Source organism: Octopus bimaculoides, chromosome 6 (assembly GCF_046866305.1).
Source record: "Octopus bimaculoides isolate indiv1 chromosome 6, ASM4686630v1, whole genome shotgun sequence".
NCBI classification, from domain to species: Eukaryota; Metazoa; Mollusca; class Cephalopoda; order Octopoda; family Octopodidae; genus Octopus; species Octopus bimaculoides.
The window spans coordinates 88,593,311-88,612,809 of NC_142933.1; the positions used below are offsets into that span (position 1 = coordinate 88,593,311).

At 34.5% G+C, this 19,499-nt stretch overlaps 1 protein-coding gene across 2 annotated transcripts in view; it reads right to left on the reverse strand.

Moving 5' to 3' along the window:
- LOC106869347 (alpha-2-macroglobulin-like protein 1) overlaps nucleotides 1-1,644 on the reverse strand; it is a 127,942-nt gene extending 126,298 nt beyond the window's left edge. For both annotated transcript variants that reach the window (XR_016242352.1, XM_089354211.1), the window contains exon 1: nucleotides 865-1,644. Coding sequence is in view for 1 of the 2 variants with exons in the window: in XM_089354211.1 (XP_089210337.1) it covers nucleotides 865-941 (77 nt within the window). In the remaining variant the exon portion in view is untranslated. The remainder of the gene's footprint in view (nucleotides 1-864) is intronic.
- Nucleotides 1,645-19,499: the final 17,855 nt, after the last annotated feature.

Here is a 19,499-nt window from a genome sequence, read left to right on the forward strand (position 1 = left end):
CTAACGTATTTCCTCGTTATTAGTTAACTTATAGTATCTATTCTAATGTTAATTCTAGTACCAAGTTTCTGAAGTTTAGTTTTTATGTATTCATTGCTTGGCGGAGGAAAAGAATACGTACACAACCCGTTTTCGGCGTAACAAAAACCCTAACCCCAACTCCAAACATATTCTTCACATTCGCCCATCACTTTTAACCGAGTTTGCGATCCGGTTTCGATTTCTAAATGGAACCGTTTCACGTCAATACTGCCGAAAAGATCCGCTAAAGATATGTCTAAAGCTAAATATAGAGAACAAACAATAAATATAAATAAATAGTTACCCTAACTCTTTCCTATTACTTTCATTTTTCCTAAAACGATAGGTGCAAATATGATATAAAGGTGTTTAAAAAGATTTTGAAACGATGTACAACTCTTAAATGTTACCGAGCAAAGTTTTTCATTGTTTAAAGTAAACTCTTAACTTTAAAAACAACAAAATCCTGAAAATAAGTATTTACAAGTTATTCCTGAAACAAATAACAAATTTAAAGAAGGCAAGGGGGGAAAATCAGCAGAAATTCTATTAACAAATAAACTTTTTGGTAATTCCGTATATACATTAACAAAGAAACTATTATTATAATATCATTTCTTTTGTTTTTTATAACATTAAATTACTGAGTATCACATTGAATGGAATTAAAAGTTGTCGTCTGTTGTATTTCTCCGTATGTCAACTCATTTCATACATATCTATTAAGAGAATGAAAGAAAAATTGAAGAGAAAAAGTGAAGAAAGACAAAATCTGAAAGAAAGAGTGAAATAAGAAAAAAAATTAATGAAATATATTTTAGTTGGTTCAATAAATGTGCTTACCTATTATGAGCCTCGGAAAGGTAATCCAACAGAAACAGCAGGCAGACGACCACCAAAACAGGGTGGCGAAACGACATCTCTGCGATGTTGAAGTTGGTAATGGTCAAATATTTGACTGAAATGGACCGGGACTTCTCCCCTCTTCACTTTCGTTTTGTTTGTTTGTTTGTTATAGTCGCCCCAGTTGTAGTTATTTAGTCTACAGAAGATCAACAAGGACGGCGGTCGACCAAACCGACTGAACTAAGAAGACAACTCTAAGCTCCGCCAAATAAACAAGTGAAGCTTTTATAAAACACGAGGCAGACAAAAAGGAAGAACTGAGTGGAAGGATTGAAAAATATGATTGGATGGATTATCTTCTACCAACTGTTTGCACTACAACTGTCAGATTTTGTTCTCTTCGCCGTGAAAGAAAACAATATGAAATAAATTAAAGTGATGGGAAGTTGACTTAAATATGCGAGGAGAGAGAGAGAGTAGCGCTGATGTTCAGAATTCTATCAGCAGTAACTTTTTATGGCGAAGTGGTGGTGCTGAGGGTGTACTTGATGTGTGCGTGTGTGTCATTTATTGTTAGTGGTGTAATGTTATTTTTGTGATTGTTACTACTGCTGATGCTGAGCGCGAGGGTGAGCGAGCGCTGTAAGGGGAGTCGAGTTCGCTGACTCGGTTTCAATTCTCGGCTGTGGCGACTAAACTTTACTTATGTCTATGATATACTTGAGAAAGGCTTGAAAGTCTCACATTCAAATTTCCCTCCTTAGAAATCTGGAGTATTTGGAAATTAATTGATGTTGGTAAATGAGAGGGAGCGGGGTGATATTTGTTGAAAATGGATGGGGGGATGGTTGTTAGTGGAGATGTAAATAGTGTTGAAACAGATACTGTTATGTGACTCAAGCCAAATCAATTCTGCAGATCTATGACCAAAAGCATTTCCCCTATAACTATCTTATATTTATTTTTAAAGATACAAAAATTCTAGAGAATCCAAAATATTCTTCGCTTAAGGTGATGGAGGTTGATTTGGGAGAGATTTGGTTGCTATTTCTAAAAGACCGCGTGACCACATTGAGTTTCTTTCCCTGGTCGATTTTGGAGGAATGGAAATCAAAACTGACCCTGGAAAAAACGTAACTCAGAAAGCAGGGGAGCAAAAGAAATATTGTAAAACATGTAGTTCGATGTTGTAATGCAACCTTTTCCAAATTTTTGTTAGTCCAGCATCTCTTTGATGACAGATGAATTAACTAGGAGCCCTATTTAATTGGTAGTGAAAGACAGGTGAAGTCTAATTTGGATTTTTCCACGTATATTTCTAGCACGCCTTGGAATTTTAGCACCTCACGTTGGATATCATTACTGTAGCATTTCTAACATTTCTGTTAGGTGCTATTATGCTGTTGTTGTTTAACCCGGGTCAGCTCTGGTCCGACAGACCTGTGACCAAAGACATTCTTTTTTTTTTTTTCCTTTTCGGTTACAGTATATCCTAAATTACACTATTAAATGTTTCTTTCTTATTTGGGTGTTATTTTAGATAAATTTAGCTTCTATTTCTAGCAGAACGTGCAACAACATAAAGGACTCCCTGTTGTTTGTAATAACGTAAGGTGGAGGGAAGCATCGACAGATATATTCTGAATTCAAATTCAGCTGGGGTCACAATAAAATACCAAACAAGTATTGAGCATGACTTGGTCGATTGTTCTTTTCTCCAGAAATGAAAATGACTCTCAACCAATGATAGGGGTCATTATTTTAATAATGTATATTGGACAGCAGAATTAGTAGAGTGCTAACCAAAAGAGTTTTTAACATTCCTTTATGCCCCATTATGTTGCCAAATCTTGATGAATTTGGTTGTCATTCATCTTTCTGGGATTGCTAAAATAGTTAAGTACCAGTCAAATACTGAAGCTGACAGGGTTCATATATATATATATATATATATATATATATATATATATATATATATATATATATATATATATACATACACACAGGGTGGCCCAAAAGTAGGTTTACAGTTATCATGTCGGCACTTTAAATTTCTTTTCAAATATTTTATTACATTAAATTTCTTTCTTAGAAACTGAAAACAGAGCTTGACAAAATTAACTAAATTAACACAGAATAATGGTTTCATATTTTTGTATAATTAAGATCTAAACGGCTAATATATGAATGTGAAAGAGATAGTTGAATAAAGGTAAACCTACTTTTGGGCCACCCTGTATATGTATATATATAAAGAGAGAAACATAAAAATGACTTGGGCTAAACAACTGCTTGCTTTTTATAATGTTTCAGAAACAATTTATATATTCTTGGTAGAGCCATTTTTTATCAACTTGAACTTTCCTTTCAATGGGCCAAAAATTTGCTTAATTTTACAGTATAACCTTTCAATTAAATAGAAAGCTTTTAAATTCATTTTGATTTTTATTATATTTCTATTTGGATATTTTCTTGAAGTTCATTTATAATTTTAATATTACATTTTGTGGCATTTTTAAATGTCTGAAAATTCTTGTTAGGATTTAGAATAGGCTCCACTAAATTTGTTTCATATTTGATTACTTAAATTTCCTTCATCAATAAAATTATGAATATTCAAAATCGGATGCTGAAATTCTTTTGTTTGTATTTATTCATTTTTGCTTTTACACCTTAGCAATAGTAATGAAATCTTGTCCAAACCAATTTAACTGTTTGAAGATGAAAACAGATATATTTTAGATGTCAGTTCTGTAACAACAAGAGGCTTAAAAAGATGGGATGGCCAAAGCACTGGAATAACAGTGGAACAACAGAAAACTTGATATCAATCAGCTCACACAGATCAATATCCCAGATGTGTACAGAACTCAACAAGATAAAAGCCTGGAATATATATATATATATATATATATATATATATATATATATATATATATGAATAGACATGGTTCCAGGTTCAGTCCCACTGCGTGGCACCTTGGGCAAGTGTCTTCTACTATAGCCTCGGGCCGACCAAACCCTTGTGAGTGGATTTGGTAGACGGAAACTGAAAGAAGCCCCTCATATATATGTATATATATATACATATATATATATATATATATATATATATATATATATATATATATATATATATGGGCGACCAAGTTAGTAGTGGGGGTGGGTGCGCTGAAAGTGTAGCTGCTAGAATAAGAATAGCCTGGGCAAAGTTTAGAGAGCTCTTACCCCTGCTGGCGACAAAGGGACTCTCACTCAGAGTAAAAGGCAGATTGTATGACGCATGCGTACGAACAACCATGCTACATGGCAGTGAAACATGGGCTGTAACTGCTGAGGACATACGTAAGCTCGCAAGGAATGAAGCCAGTATGCTCCGTTGGATGTGTAATGTCAATGTGAATACCCGTCAGAGTGTAAGTATCTTGAGAGAAAAGCTGAACATTAGAAGCATCAGTTGTGGCGTGCAAGAGAGACGATTGCGCTGGTATGGACATGTGGTGAGAATGGAGGAGGATAGCTGCATGAAAAAGTGCCACACCCTAACAGTTGAGGGAACCCATGGAAGAGGTAGGCCCAGGAAGACCTGGGCTGAGGTGGTGAGGCAAGACCTTCGTACATTGGGCCTCACCGAGGCGATGACTACTGACCGAGACCTTTGGAAATGTGCTGTGCATGAGAAGACCCGGCAAGCTAAGTAAGATTGTTGCCAGTGCCCCTGGACTGGTTCTTGTGCGGGTGGCACATGAGATGTACCATTTTGAGCGTGGCCGTTGCCAGTACCGCCTGACTGGCTCCTGTAGGATTTTCGAGCGAGATCGTTGCCAGTGCCCCTGGACTGACTTGTGCGGGTGGCACATAAAAGACACCATTTCGAGCGTGGCCGTTTTCGTGCGGGTGACACGTAAAAGCACCCACTACACTCTCTGAGTGGTTGGCGTTAGGAAGGGCATCCAGCTGTAGAAACTCTGCCAAATCAGACTGGAGCCTGGTGTTGCCATCCGGTTTCACCAGTCCTCAGTCAAATCGTCCAACCCATGCTAGCATGGAAAGCGGACGTTAAACGATGATGATGATGATGTGTGTTTGTGTGTCTGTGTTTGTCCCCCCCCCCCCTCATCACTTGACAACCGATGCTGGTGTGTTTACGTCCCCGTAACTTAGCGGTTCGGCAAAAAAGAGACCGATAGAATAAGTACTAGGCTTACAAAGAATAAGTCCTGGGGTCGATTTTCTCGACTAAAGGCGGTGCTCCAGCATGGCCACAGTCAAATGACTGAAACAAATAAAATTGTAAGAGAGTAAAAGAGACACTGTCAATCTGTTATTATTTATTTGTTATTCACCCTACTCAGAACCTGCTCCTTGAGTAGAACCAAAGTATGTTATGGACCGTACATTTAGTACAAAAAGCATTTCTTGATTAGCTTCAGGACTATTAAAATACTCAGTTGGGTTCAGTTAATCATAGACATAACCTGAAAATCTTTCTGCCCTGTATTTTGGTACCCACATATGTATTCCTCTATCTTTGTTGTGTACACATTTTGCCTTTCGACCTGATCTGATACCTTACCATTTAAGTGCCTGATACCCTTGAATCCTGATCTATTATATATAAGAAATAATTAAGACTCAGTTGAATAAGGTACTTAAATTGATGTACAACACCAGTCTGGTATTATCCACAAGGCTCAAAGCAAATAGTAACTGAAGATGGCGCTGTATTTCAAATTGATGTAAGGCTTGCATTTTTTTATTAAATGGAGCCGCCTGAAACGGCTGTAATGCACTAATACCTTGACATCCTTGTTACTTATTTGCTATATATATAGAAAGAGAGAGATAACATGTCAAACATATGTTTTCCTGGAGTTAGGTGGACATGTATCGTGCAATGCCCAACCCCAGATTCCCTAAATAGATTTTCTTTGGCAAACTAGCAGTTGGTTTTTGTTCACATGGTAGATCAAAGAGGAGATATAAAGACATTCTCAAGACAATCTTGAAAAAGTGTAACTTAGGATGGTCTACTTCAGAACATCTTGCTCAAGATCACTTTCTGTGACATAGTGCTGATTATTATTATTATTATTATTATTGTTCAGTAGTTTTATTTTTATAACGTGCTTTCACTTTATTATTATTATTATTATTATTATTATTATTACTATTATTATTATTATTATTATTATTATTATTATTATTATTATTATTATTATTAATAACATGGCTAGCTGGCAGAATCATTAGCACACCGAGTGAAACGCTTACTGGTATTTCATCTGTTTTCATGTTCTGAGTTCAAATTTCACCACAGTTAACATTACCTTTCATCCTTTCGGGGTCAATAAATTAAGTACCAGTGAAACACTGGGGTCAGTGTAAATTGACTAGTCCCCTCCCCACAAATTTGAGGCCTTGTGCCTCCAGTAGAAAGGATTATTGTTGTTATTATCATTATCATTATTATTATTATTATTATTATTATTATTATTATTATTAATACCGTGGCTAGCTGGCAGAATCATTAGCACGCCAGGCAAAATGCTTACTGGTATTTCATCTGTTTTCATGTTCTGAGTTCAAATTCAGCCGAGGTCAACTTTGCTTTTCATCCTTTTGGGGTTAATAAAATAAGTACCAGTTGAATATGGAGGTTGGTGTAATCGACTATCCCCTCCCCACCTACCTCATCCCCCACTGCAAAAAAATTCAGGCCTTGTACCTATAGTCGAAAGGATTATTATTATCATTATTATTATTATTATTATTATTATTATTATTATTATTATTATTATTATTATTATTATTAAGGCTGGTGAGCTGGCAGAATTGCTAGTTTTCCAGACTAAATGCTTAGTAGCATTTCAGCCATGCCTGTGTCTATGATATTTGAGTGATTCAACTGTTATTTCTAGCAGATCAAGTAACTTCATTGAAACTCCATCATTGGTTCATCTGTTAGAGAAAACCTATAATGAGATACAGTTTTTTTAAACCACTCCATTTCTATTCTCCTTCCTCTTAAATATGAAGGATATATTTCAAAACTGTAATTGTGATTATGATAAAAGCATTTTGAGATTAAAAAAGTAAATAACATTAATAATTGCTGTAAGAATAACCAGGAAAGAATGCACCTCCTAATTGAAGTACCAATCCTAATATATGATAATGTGTTTTTCATAGAGATAGAGAAATTATCCTAATATAAAGATCTAGAAATAGATATAACTTGGATGCGTGTAGAGGGTGATGAAAGCAGAAACAATCTCAATAATAATTGTTACTTTGGGAACAAAGACAAATACATAACCAAAACCACAAGGCTTAGGAATATGGGTAACATATGAAAAATAGCACCAACAGGTATTACACATAAATTGCATAGAGTACTTTCAATACAGTAGAAACAACAAAACCAAAACAAACAAAAAAACTGTACATATCTAAGGCATACAGAACTGAGCTTAGCAGAGTAGAGAAAGAACTATGCAATAAAAGTAAGACTACTGAATTATAATAATAATAGTAATTTTTTCTACAATAGATACAAATTTTGTGGGATGTGAGTAAGTTGATTTCATTGACCCCAGTGTTTGACTGGTACTTATTTTATCAACCCACAAAAGGATAAATGATGAAGTCGACCTCACTAGAATTTGAACTCAAATGCAGAATTGACAACACATGAAAAGGTGATCAGTGCAGATTGTGCAGTGATAAAAGTGTAAGCATCTGGCATATTGTGAATGAGTGCACAAAGTCTACCCCCCACCGCCCCCCCCCAATATATATATATATATATATATATATATATATATATATATATATATATATATATATATATATAAGAAATAATTAAGATTCAGCTGAATTAGGTATTTAAGTTGAGGCACCAAGTCAGTCTGGTATTACCTGCACAGCTTGAAGTAAAGTGAATAAAAAGCAAATAAGTAACAAGGATGTCAAGGTATTGGTGCATTACAGCTGTTTTGGGCATTGTTCGATTAAATGGAGCCACCTGAAACGGCCGTAATGCACTAATACCTTGACATACTTGTTACTTATTTGCTTTATTTATATATATATATATATATATATATATATATATATATATATATATATATATATATATATATATATATATATATATATATAGGAAGACATGATAGTATCACAACAATAATTCATTGAGAGTTGTGCAACAAGTATAGGTTGGATAGAATAAGACACTGGAGACAGTACAAAGGTGGGACACACAGGAAAACAACATGCAAGACATGACAGGGGGTTTACATCATGTATGGATGATACACAGATATTGTATTTTAGTGTTTGAAATGTATCCATCAAAGATATAGGAAAAGAGAAATAAAACTTTAATGAAATGACAATGTTAAAATGGTTATACTGTTAACTGCCACACCATCACCAGAAAATGAAATGAGTAATTATCCTAATGCTGCTGCTGCTGATGATGATGATGATGACAATGATGATGATGGTGATGGTGATGGTGGTGATGGTGATGATGACGATGATTAGAATAGTGATGAATTTTTTCATTATATTAAAGGGAGTTGTTTATTAAATTAAACTTTCAATTTTATTGTCAGTCCTACTTTATTTTTTTATATTCAAAAACAAAATAATTTCATAAGAATGTTTTATATTTTTTTACCTTTTTTCTATATCTTTTCGTTAAAAATTTTTTTCATTATTATTGTTTCATACTATTTATTATATTTTCTTCTAAAATACTGATCATTTCCCAATCCTAACTTCTATCTTGAACTGTTTTTAGCAATTTGATAAACAAACAAATGTATTATAATTAATAAAATTAGAATATTACCTTTGATTGCTTTCTTTTCATTTAGCCACACCTATCTTTATTGCTTTTCTTTTACTTATTTCTTTATATATTTTTCCATTATTTCTTTTGGCATTATTTTTTATAATTCTTTCTTAATTTTCTTCAATCTTATCTATAACAATTCATATGCACACCACAAAAACATATATAAGTATATGTATGTGTGTGTGTGTGTGTGCGTGTCTGTGTGTCTGTGTGTGTGCATGTGTGTATGTGTGTGTGTACTATGTATTAGAATAAAATAGCTTGAATGAAGAATTATATGCTGTTACAGTAGATAAAGATTTGATAAGGTTGAAACAAGGCAAAATGAAAAACAAAGTGAACTACAAATATGAAGACAGAACAACAGTTGAAGTTTTACCTTGTATTTTGATATTCTGGACATGTGGAGAAATGTGAGATGGAATAAATTATTGCTCAGATATGTAAAAGAGGGTAGTAGTTTGCACTGACTGATGTTATAATAACCATTGTGCTTCATGTAATTATTTTCTGTTGACCCCAGCTTGTTAATAAGGCTGGTCTCCTTGATTTGAAGGTTGCCTATATTACATTTAGTGGTCCTGATGGATACTGTAAAGTCCTGGATCTGGCACTTCTGCAGGTGTTTATGGATTAAAATATTTGTTTGCATATATTCCTTGATGTGAAAATGCAGTTTTCTGGTGGTGTTTCATGTATAAGATGCACTCCAGTGCTGTAGACTACATTATGTACACTGCAGGCCCTCAAACACATATGTATGTATGTATGTATCTATCTATCTGTCTATCTATCTATCTATCTATCTATCTATCTATCTATCTATCTATCTATCTATCTATCTATCTATATATATATATATATATATATATACTCTTTACTCTTTACTCTTTTACTTGTTTCAGTCATTTGACTGTGGCCATGCTGGAGCACCGCCTTTAGTCAAGCAAATCGACCCCAGGGCTTATTCTTTGTAAGCCTAGTACTTATTCTATCGGTCCCTTTTGCCGAACCGCTAAGTTACGGGGATGTAAAGACACTAGCATCGGTTGTCAAGCGATGTTGGGGGGACAAACACAGACACACAAACATACATGCAAACATATATATCTATCTATCTATATATATATATATATATATATATATATATATACATACAGGCTTCTTTCAGTTTCCGTCTACCAAATCCACTCACAAGGTTTTGGTCGGCCTAAGGCTATAGTAGAAGACACTTACCTAAGGTGCCACACAGTGGGACTGAACCCGGAACCATGTGGTTCGTAAGCAAGCTACCTACCACACAGCCATTCCTACACCTACACCTATATATATATATATATATATATGCATATAAACACACATACACACAAATGTTTTCACAAAGGCTGATGTGCACAGATATGCATAAAATATTTTCCTTCAAACCAATTCCCTCTAATTCTTTAATAAACATTCTTTTAGACTACATTAACAAAGATTGCATTTGAAATTCTTTTCTTCTAATCATTTGGCTTCATTTGCTCTGCTACTGCACCAGATGTTTCTGTCACTGGCGCAATCCTTTAACTCCTTCAAGAACACTACTAGCAGCAAGTGTGTGTGTGTGTGTGTGTGTGTGTGTGCGCGCGCGCATGTGTGTACATATATATATATATATATATATAATACAATAACTATATGATAATATGTCATAATGATATATGTACTCCAATTTAAAGAGACATTTTTTATATAAACACATCTGTATATATATATATATGTGTGTGTATATATATATACATATATATATATATATATATATATATACATATGCACACACACATATATATACACACACACATAATACACACATATATATGTACATATATATATGTACAGTTGGTAGTGTACAACACATGCGCCCATGGAGATAGTACTCAGGTGAAGATAACAGGAAATGATGATGAAAATAAAACAGCCTCAATTTATGCACTTCCATGCTTTTGAATATTACTCATCTCTCAGCCAAAGCCTTCTAAAATCTATCTACTTCAGAAGAGCATACATGGATTTTATACAGAATGATGCAGGCGTGGGTGTACGGTTAAAAAAACTCCTTCCCAACCACGTTGTTGTGAGTTCAGTCCCATAGCATGGCTCCCTGGGCAAGTATTTTCTACTAAAACCCTGGGTCAAACTAAGCTTTGTGAGTGAATATGGTAGACAGAAACTTAAAGAAACCTGCCATGTGTGTGTGTGTGTGTGTGTGTGTGTCTGCATGTGTGTTTGTCTATATGTGTGTGGTGTGTGTATTTGTATACACACACATACATGTATACATACATGCACACATGCTCACACACACATGCACATATATACATATATATCTGTATGTGTCTGTGTTGGTGTTTATGTATGTATATGGAGCAATGGCAAATATATTGTTCTGTAATGTTTTAATCTTCCGTAGAATCAAACTTTACTCTACAGTCTAATGCCACACTGCTGACCAGAAGGACTAATAAATTGAATCTTGATACCATTTCCTTCGTTGGGTGCAAATTCAATTTTTATGAAATCATCTACAGTCATTTTTTTAACAAGGGGCCTTCAATATTTATGTAGCTTGAGGCTTCACCTTCTTTTTTAAAACAATAGTATATGATATGAATGAGATTTGACTACTATTTTCAGCAGGTTGAGTAAGCACTTAGAGGCCCCTAAGTTAACTTGTGAGTGTTGGTTATTTAATTTATGCTAATCAAGAGCAAAAAACATCAATAATTATTGTATATTTGAGAAGGGTCATTTTGCCAATATGGTTTTTGAGGATCTTTTCGTCCTTCTATATTCTGATTACAAATTTTTCTATGGCCAACATTGATTTTTAAACCCTTGAGGCTAATAAAATAAGTACCAGGCACATATAAACAATTCTATCCACTTCTATCTAGAGACATGTGATCTTGCACCAAGGTAGGATATTAGTAATACAGAGAATCTGGTTATATTGACTATGCACTGTATTTCATATAAAATCGTTTATAAAGTTACTTTGTTTAAAACAAAATTTGTTGAGGTTACAGATGATCTGAACTTGGAAAAGTCTTATAGATTTTTATTTCAGATAGTAGCAATTAAAAGATTAAATCTTCACTAAAAATTTTCCTCTCTAATTAAAAAAAAAAATGATATATGAAAAAAAAAAAATAATAAAATCTTTCTTTTATTGTTTGAATCTGAGAAATAAAAATTGTATTTCTGTCATTCCATTCTCATTTCTGCTGATTTTAAATGTAATGTCAGTTTTACATTCTATTTAATTTTCTGTAAGACATTTAAACAATTTCTAATTTATACACTCATTGCATTTAAACAAATATCACTGTCCTCATTGTCTTCATGCTTTCTTTCCTCTTCTTCCTCCTCCTCCTCCTCTTCCGCCTCCATCTCCACTCCACCTCCTCCTCCTCTTGCTTGATATTATCATTCTTATCATCACTAGTACTACTACTACCACCACCTGCACCTCCGCCACCACCACCATCATCTTAACTCCCACTGACACCACCACAATCCTAGATATCACCAGCATCACTACCATCATCATTACCCACCACCACCACCACCACCACACCACCACCAGTATCACAACTAATACTACAACCACTTAACCCGTTACCACTAAAATAACCGCTTTCATCACATCACTTACAACATTATCATCACTACTACTACTGTTATAGCTTTCCTGCTCCTCCTCCCCTTCCAAAGCATCATCATCTCACTTTCAGATGATGGCAATCATCATGAATAATGGAATAAATTGTCCTGATATTGACTTTTTGTTTAATATAACAGAAAAGTGAACTGGCCAAGTAAAATGTGGTACAGCTTTACTACAAGTCTACAAATATTGAGCTCAAATCCATTGTATTTTGTCATGCAAGCTCCTGTTAGGGTTTCCCATGCTGGACAAGTCAAAGAACAGAGGTCATTCTAATATGGACCACCTCTTCCCAGAGATAATAATGGATTTACATAGGGACATCACCCTTATCTAGAAAAAAAAACAATGTTACAGAAGCCTCAATGCCAACACAATACCAATAAGATCTGGGAGAGAAGGGCTTTCCTGCTGGGAAAGACAGCCCAGAGTCAAGAACAGAGAAAAATCATCAATGACCTATGCTCCATAAGGGATAAAGGGCTTCAGTAGTTAGTAAAAGTTATTCAAAATTAGGGAGTGTGAGATACAATTCTGTTTCTTTGATATGTAAAGTAATTGGTCCTTATTGCAAGATGCTCACAAGATCACTATTCATATATTCAGAATCTGTCTGAAAAGAGGGGTTTAGATTGGGTGTGAATGAGGGTTGTATTTGGAAGATTAAAGGGAATTGAAGTCTATTTGATATTATCTGTATAAGAGCATCTGTTGTTGGAAAAGACAATAAGCAGGATATTAAGGTACAGAATAAAGAGCGTGAGAGAAATTACTGAACCCATGGACACACCAGATGGGGTTTTATTCAGAGGCTGATCCTTCATTTACAAATTGTTTTAAAGGTAGAATAAATTATTGGCTTCTAAGTGCATCTTGGAGACATTTACATTGTTTTGTGTACATATTTGATTTATGTATGTATGTAGATGTATATCTAGCTGTCTGTCTGTCTATCTGTCTATCTGACTGTTTGTCCATTCATCCGTTTGTCCATCTGTTTGTCAACCCATCCATCCATCCATATATATATATATATATATATATATATATATATATGCTCACGCGCGCGTGTGTGTGTGTGTATAAAGGCAAAAACATGACTATGTGATAAGACTAAATGCCTCAATTATAACAAGCAACTTTCACTATATCTTAGAAAAGAGGGATACACTGGAATGCTGTAGCCCTGAAAACATTACAAAAGACATTGTGGTCTTTTTTTGAATTCTTTTCATATGTTTGCTCAATGGGGCTGATCTGGGGCTTAGCAAAAACAAGAATACTCGCTATTTGATTCATAACCTACCACTTTAGAAATATTTTTTCCAGAGGCTCAGTACAATATTTATGATTCAAACTATATTCCTGTTGAGTTGAGTCCTTGGTTATGAACAACTCTTATTTGTATCAGTTTATTCAAATGTTTCTATTCATACTTCATTGCAACAGACAAAGTTAAGTGATTCAGAAGTTCTTTCTGCATTCACAAGGTTCTGGGTTTGATCCTACATTGTGTCTTTTGCCAGAACTTTGGGATGACCCAAACCTAGGGGAGACAGAAACTTATGTGGAGGGCTTATTGGATAGACTGACCTGTAATTCAAAAAGCCAACCTTGTCATGCACTGAATTACATTGATTCTGCTTGTAGATTAATACATGAGGTGCACAAATGTCAGTGGAATATCCAGCCATTCATATAATCAATCAATGAACAAGCAATCAAGTTGATGGAACAACTGAAAGGCTCATGGTCGAAACCAATGAAATATCTATTTATTCCAGGTTCACAGTTGAGTGTTTTAACAATAGGAAGGGTTTATCCATCTGTAAAAGCAATTGCTCCAATAAAAAGCCATCCCACCCATAGAAACTGGAAAATAAATAAGTAAATGATGTGAAGTTGTAAACAGAAAAACAGATGAAACAAAAAAAAAAAACCAAAACAACCCAACCATATATATACATATACATATACATACATATATACATACATACATGCACACATACATGCGCGCACACACATACACAACCATATGTGTATGTATGTATGTGTGTGTGTGTGTATGTGTGTGTGTATGTGTGTATGTATGTATGTATGTATGTATGTATGTATGTATGTATGCGTGTGTGTGTATGTATGTATGCATGTATGTATGTATGTATGTATGTATGTATGTATTATGTATGTAAGACATATTCGCAGTAACACGCAACACAGCATTTCCTACAATCTGCAGATATGCAGATATTAAAAAGAAAAAAAAAAAAAAAATGTCGTTTCATAAGGTTACTTCTGTGAAATTTTAACACTTCAAGCAATGTTTGATCAATCCAATTTCTTTTGAGGATATATGGTTTCTCATTCACAGCTTAAATTAGCTTTCATCCTTGAAATTGAGGCGGATTTTAAAAAATATCAATTTCACAAGATTAAATTTTACATTTTATTCTTGTATATTTTAGCTGACCTTGCATGAATTGAAAGAAGGAAAAAAAATGCATGTTATTGTGTAGATGCAAATTAAAGTTGTTGTTGTTGTTGTTGTTGTTTAACCCCAGGTCAATCCTGAATGAGTAAGCTAAAATTAAAAGTATTCTAGCTGTGGCCATCCCAATTTTTAGGGGAGTATAGGACTACGTTATTCAATGTGCCTTTACCTTTTGGCCCCCCTTTTTTTTTTTCCATTTTATTCTGGTGGACCCCCATAACCATTTGATGTTTAAAAACTAGTTTTATAAACACTTCTTTCAAAATTCCTATTTTGTTATTCACACATTAGTTTGTGTAGATTGAACTATGCAAAACATTAGAGAAAGAAACCTAACTGTTTCCTGCAACAAATACATTTAAATCAAAATTTTTCATGGACTCTTAAACTGCTACTATGGATTCCTAATTTACTATCTTGCTTGCATGAACTCAAAGAAATGGACACCCTACCCAGAGGTCATATAGATCTTAGTTAAGAACCACAGCTGTAGGGTGCGAGTTGAAGAAGATTTAACTGCAATTTCTAGCAGCTCAAATGACCATGTTGAGGCTTCCTTGTTGGATTGGCAATTACAATAAGGCTCCATCATTGGCTTGGTGACTATATAGAGGTTACCGCATTGGCCAGGCAACCTTGTAAAGTCTCCCTCATTGGCTCATGCAGATAAAAATAAAATAAAATAGCTGCACATATTTATAAAAGATTGAAGTCACAATATTACGATGTAAACAACATACAAAAAATACTTTAGTCTTCAGTCAACTTGATGAAAATAGACACCATTCTTACTCCAACTTTGAGAGATTAATGTTATGTAGAGCATTGTGCTAAAGCCTGAAATTGCTTCTTGTTCTATTTTACAAATCCACCCATTTTAAAGTGTTCATATTTAAAAAGAATAATCTACTATCAAAATTTTATGTAAGAAACTTATGTCATGTTATATTCAAAAACAAGACTAAATTATTTTTATAATCAATTTAAAATCTTAGTGTTTCATTACAAATATACACCGCTGGATTAACCATTAACCAAAATAAGCACATGCTTATGGCATGAAGGAAACAGAAGTACTACAGAAATGGTAAAAAGCAATGACTTTAAACTTGCTAAAACAATATTCAGGATGCCCTATCTCTACTAAGTTTTGAAGCAGATGTGTTATGTAAGATTAATTTTAAGGATCTGATCAAAAACTTTGCAAATAAAAAAGAGTAGAAGAAAACTTTTCAAATATAAATAAAGTGGAAGGATACAAAAATAAACATTATTTTCCAACTTACTGTTAGTTTTGTTTCATATTGAAGAAATAGAAATTCATCTTATGGTTTAACATGGTTCATATTTTGAATTACATATTTATGGGGAAACTAAAATGTTTTAAGTGCTTAGGGCCTGTATGGGTCTTAATCTGGCCCTGCAAATATAGTATTGAAAAGATTAAAACTAAAGCAGTTTTTAAACTATTTTTAGTTGTTGCCTCATAAAGGTAGCATAATATATTTCACTGAGGAGGTCTAATATGATTGAAACTTGTCTATTGCTTTGACCAGTTGGCTACCAAGACCAGATCCATTCCTATCTTGTATTGTCTGCAATGTACAAAAACGTCTTTCAACTCATCTAACAGTTGTCTTTCTTGCTTGTCTTGATTTTTACACATCTTTTCTGGTAGCCTTTGTCTATTAATTGTTTGGTTTATATGATTTTATTGAAGCTTTTCAACTCATTATATTATGTGAGATACCGTTCTATTTGTACCTGAATATTTTATCTGTACAACCTTTTTTGGTTTTGTGGGGATGGAAATCATCATCATCATCATCCTCATAACTATCATCATCATCATCTTCCTCATTTTAACATCCACTTTTTTATGCTTGCGTGGGTCAGATGGAATTTATAAAGCAGATTTTCTATGGCCAGATATATTCTTGTTGAAGATTGGAAATGTATAATACTGTTTGTATGACAATATTTACAACTATGACACAATTTAAAGACAAGGAGACACAAATACACTTACACTCACACATGAAAATACACACACACACACGCACACACTTGATAAACCTTTTTCAGTCTCTGTCTACCAAATCTACTCACAAGGCTATAGCAAAAGACACTTGCCCAAGGTGTCACCCAGCAGGACTGAACCTGAAACCATATGGCTGAGAAGCAAACTTCTTACCACGCAGCCCCACCTGGTAACTCATAGAAATTATTGTAACACTTTGTGTTGTGTGAGTTTGAATGGAAAATTTGAATTAGATGGGAATTCAAGATAAATCACTTTCTGAACACAAAGGAGTGAAAAGGGTTTAGTGTAGGGGACACGAGGTGACAGGATGAGAAAAGCCTGGTGTCTTGAGTGCATTTAAATGAAAGCTGTATAATGCTGGATTTGAATGAAAATGGTAATGTTGGTTTTAAATGAAGATTATATGATCGCGAATTTAAATAAGGCAGATGTTATGTTGGTTTTAAATACAAGTTGTATGATACTGGATTTTAATGAGGATATTATAACGGATATCTAAATAGTACTGCTCTTTGGCAGCTACAGCGTGAAGTAGAATTGTCTGCTGTGGCACAGAAACTCGCAGAACTGAATAAAAATGTTCCTGAGATATTGTAATCAGTTGGTGACTCAATCATTGAGGGGTTTCTGAAGGATGAGTGGTGGGGAACCTATCTTTTATTTGTTTCAGTCATTAGACTCCTACCATGCTGGAGCACTGCCTTGAAGAATTTTCAGTACTTATTTTTTTTTTAAGCCTGATACTTGTTCTATCAGTTTCTTTTGCTAAACTGCTAAGTTACAGGGATGTAAACACACTAACACCAGTTGTCAAGAGGTTGTGGTGGGGCAAACACTGACACAAACAAACACAGACACACACACACACACACACACACACACACACACACACACACACACACACACGATGGACTGCTTTCAGTTTCTAAATCCATTCACAGTCTACCAAATCCATTTACGGTCTACCAAATCCTTTCACACGGCTTTGGTCAGCCCAGAGCTGTAGTGGAAGACACTTGCCCAAGGTACCACATAGTGGACTGAACCGGGAACCAAGTGGTTGGGAAGCAAACTTCTTACCACAGCCACATCTGCACCTAGCATGCAATCTTGTAATTAAATTTATGATTTTGCTGATTTAAGCCTGTACTTTGTCAGATTTAATGACCTGGTGTATGTTAATTTCAGGCCAGTCACTTTTTGTTGATTTAGTTGGAATCAAGGATAAATTGGTAGCAAGCACCATGCTTTGGTTAATTATTTTAGGTGCCCTTCCAGCCTTGACTTAACAAAACATTGAAGATGTGACAGCTGGAAAGACAGAGAGAGAGAGAGAGAGAGAGAGAGAGAGAGAGAGAGAGAGAGAGAGAGAGAGAGAGAGAGAAGAGAGAGAGAGAGAGAGTGAGAGAGAGAGAGAGAGAGTATTTTTATTCCTTTCTGTGAGTTCTTGTACCAGAGCAGACTATTCTAGTTCATGCTGTATCTACGGAAGAGCAATACTGTGTAGATCCATCCCTTCCATGTGGTAAGGTTCCGATTCATGCAATTCAGCACTCTTTCAGCTTGAATGTATATATATATATATATATATATATATATATATATATATATATATACATATACATGTGTGTATGTCTGTATTTAAGATGTGACAGCTGGAGAGAGGGGGAGGGAGAGGGAGAGAGTGTGAGGCAGAGACAGACAGGCAGACAGAGATAGAGACAGAGGGCACTGCACCAGTGGTTGGTTTATAGTGTCTTTATCTACACTGAAAGGTTGAAAGTCAAATTTGACCTTGGCAGCTGGAACAAATATTGTAATATATTTTATCTGACATTAAGGCCTCTGCCAGTTAATCACTTTTGATTTAATTAATGACCACCCTCATTTAATATCTGCTTAACATGGTGGCATGGGTTGGATGGTTTGACAGACTCCACTGTCTGTTTCGGCATGATTTCTATGGCTGGATGCCTGTCCTAACAATAACCACTGACAGCTTTTCAGTGCATTCAAAAATCACATAGACCCCTCCCCCAATTTTCCATGACAAGTTAGGGCCTGGAATCCTCCAAACGGACACATGACATGTTGCTTAGTCGAATTAGCCCATCATTTACTCCATAAATGTTTTGTCATCAATGCTGCACTTTCCATATCACGTTTCAACATAACTGTAATAAATATAAATATAAACTGTCATTTTAATCCCGAGCAATGCTGGGTATCTCTGCTAGTATACATTCATATATATATATATATATATATATATATATATATACATATATATATATATATATATATATATATATATATATATGTAAATGTATGATAGGTTTGGTCTGGGGCTAAGGTGACATGCAGTGGAACTGAACCCAAAATCACATGGTTGGGAAACAAGCTTCTCTACCACAAAGCCGTGCCTCAAAATAGTAAACATATACACAAAAAAATATTATTTTAAAAAGCATGAAATTAATATGAATAGCATTTTGAATAGAAGTTAAGATTGATTAGTAAAGCT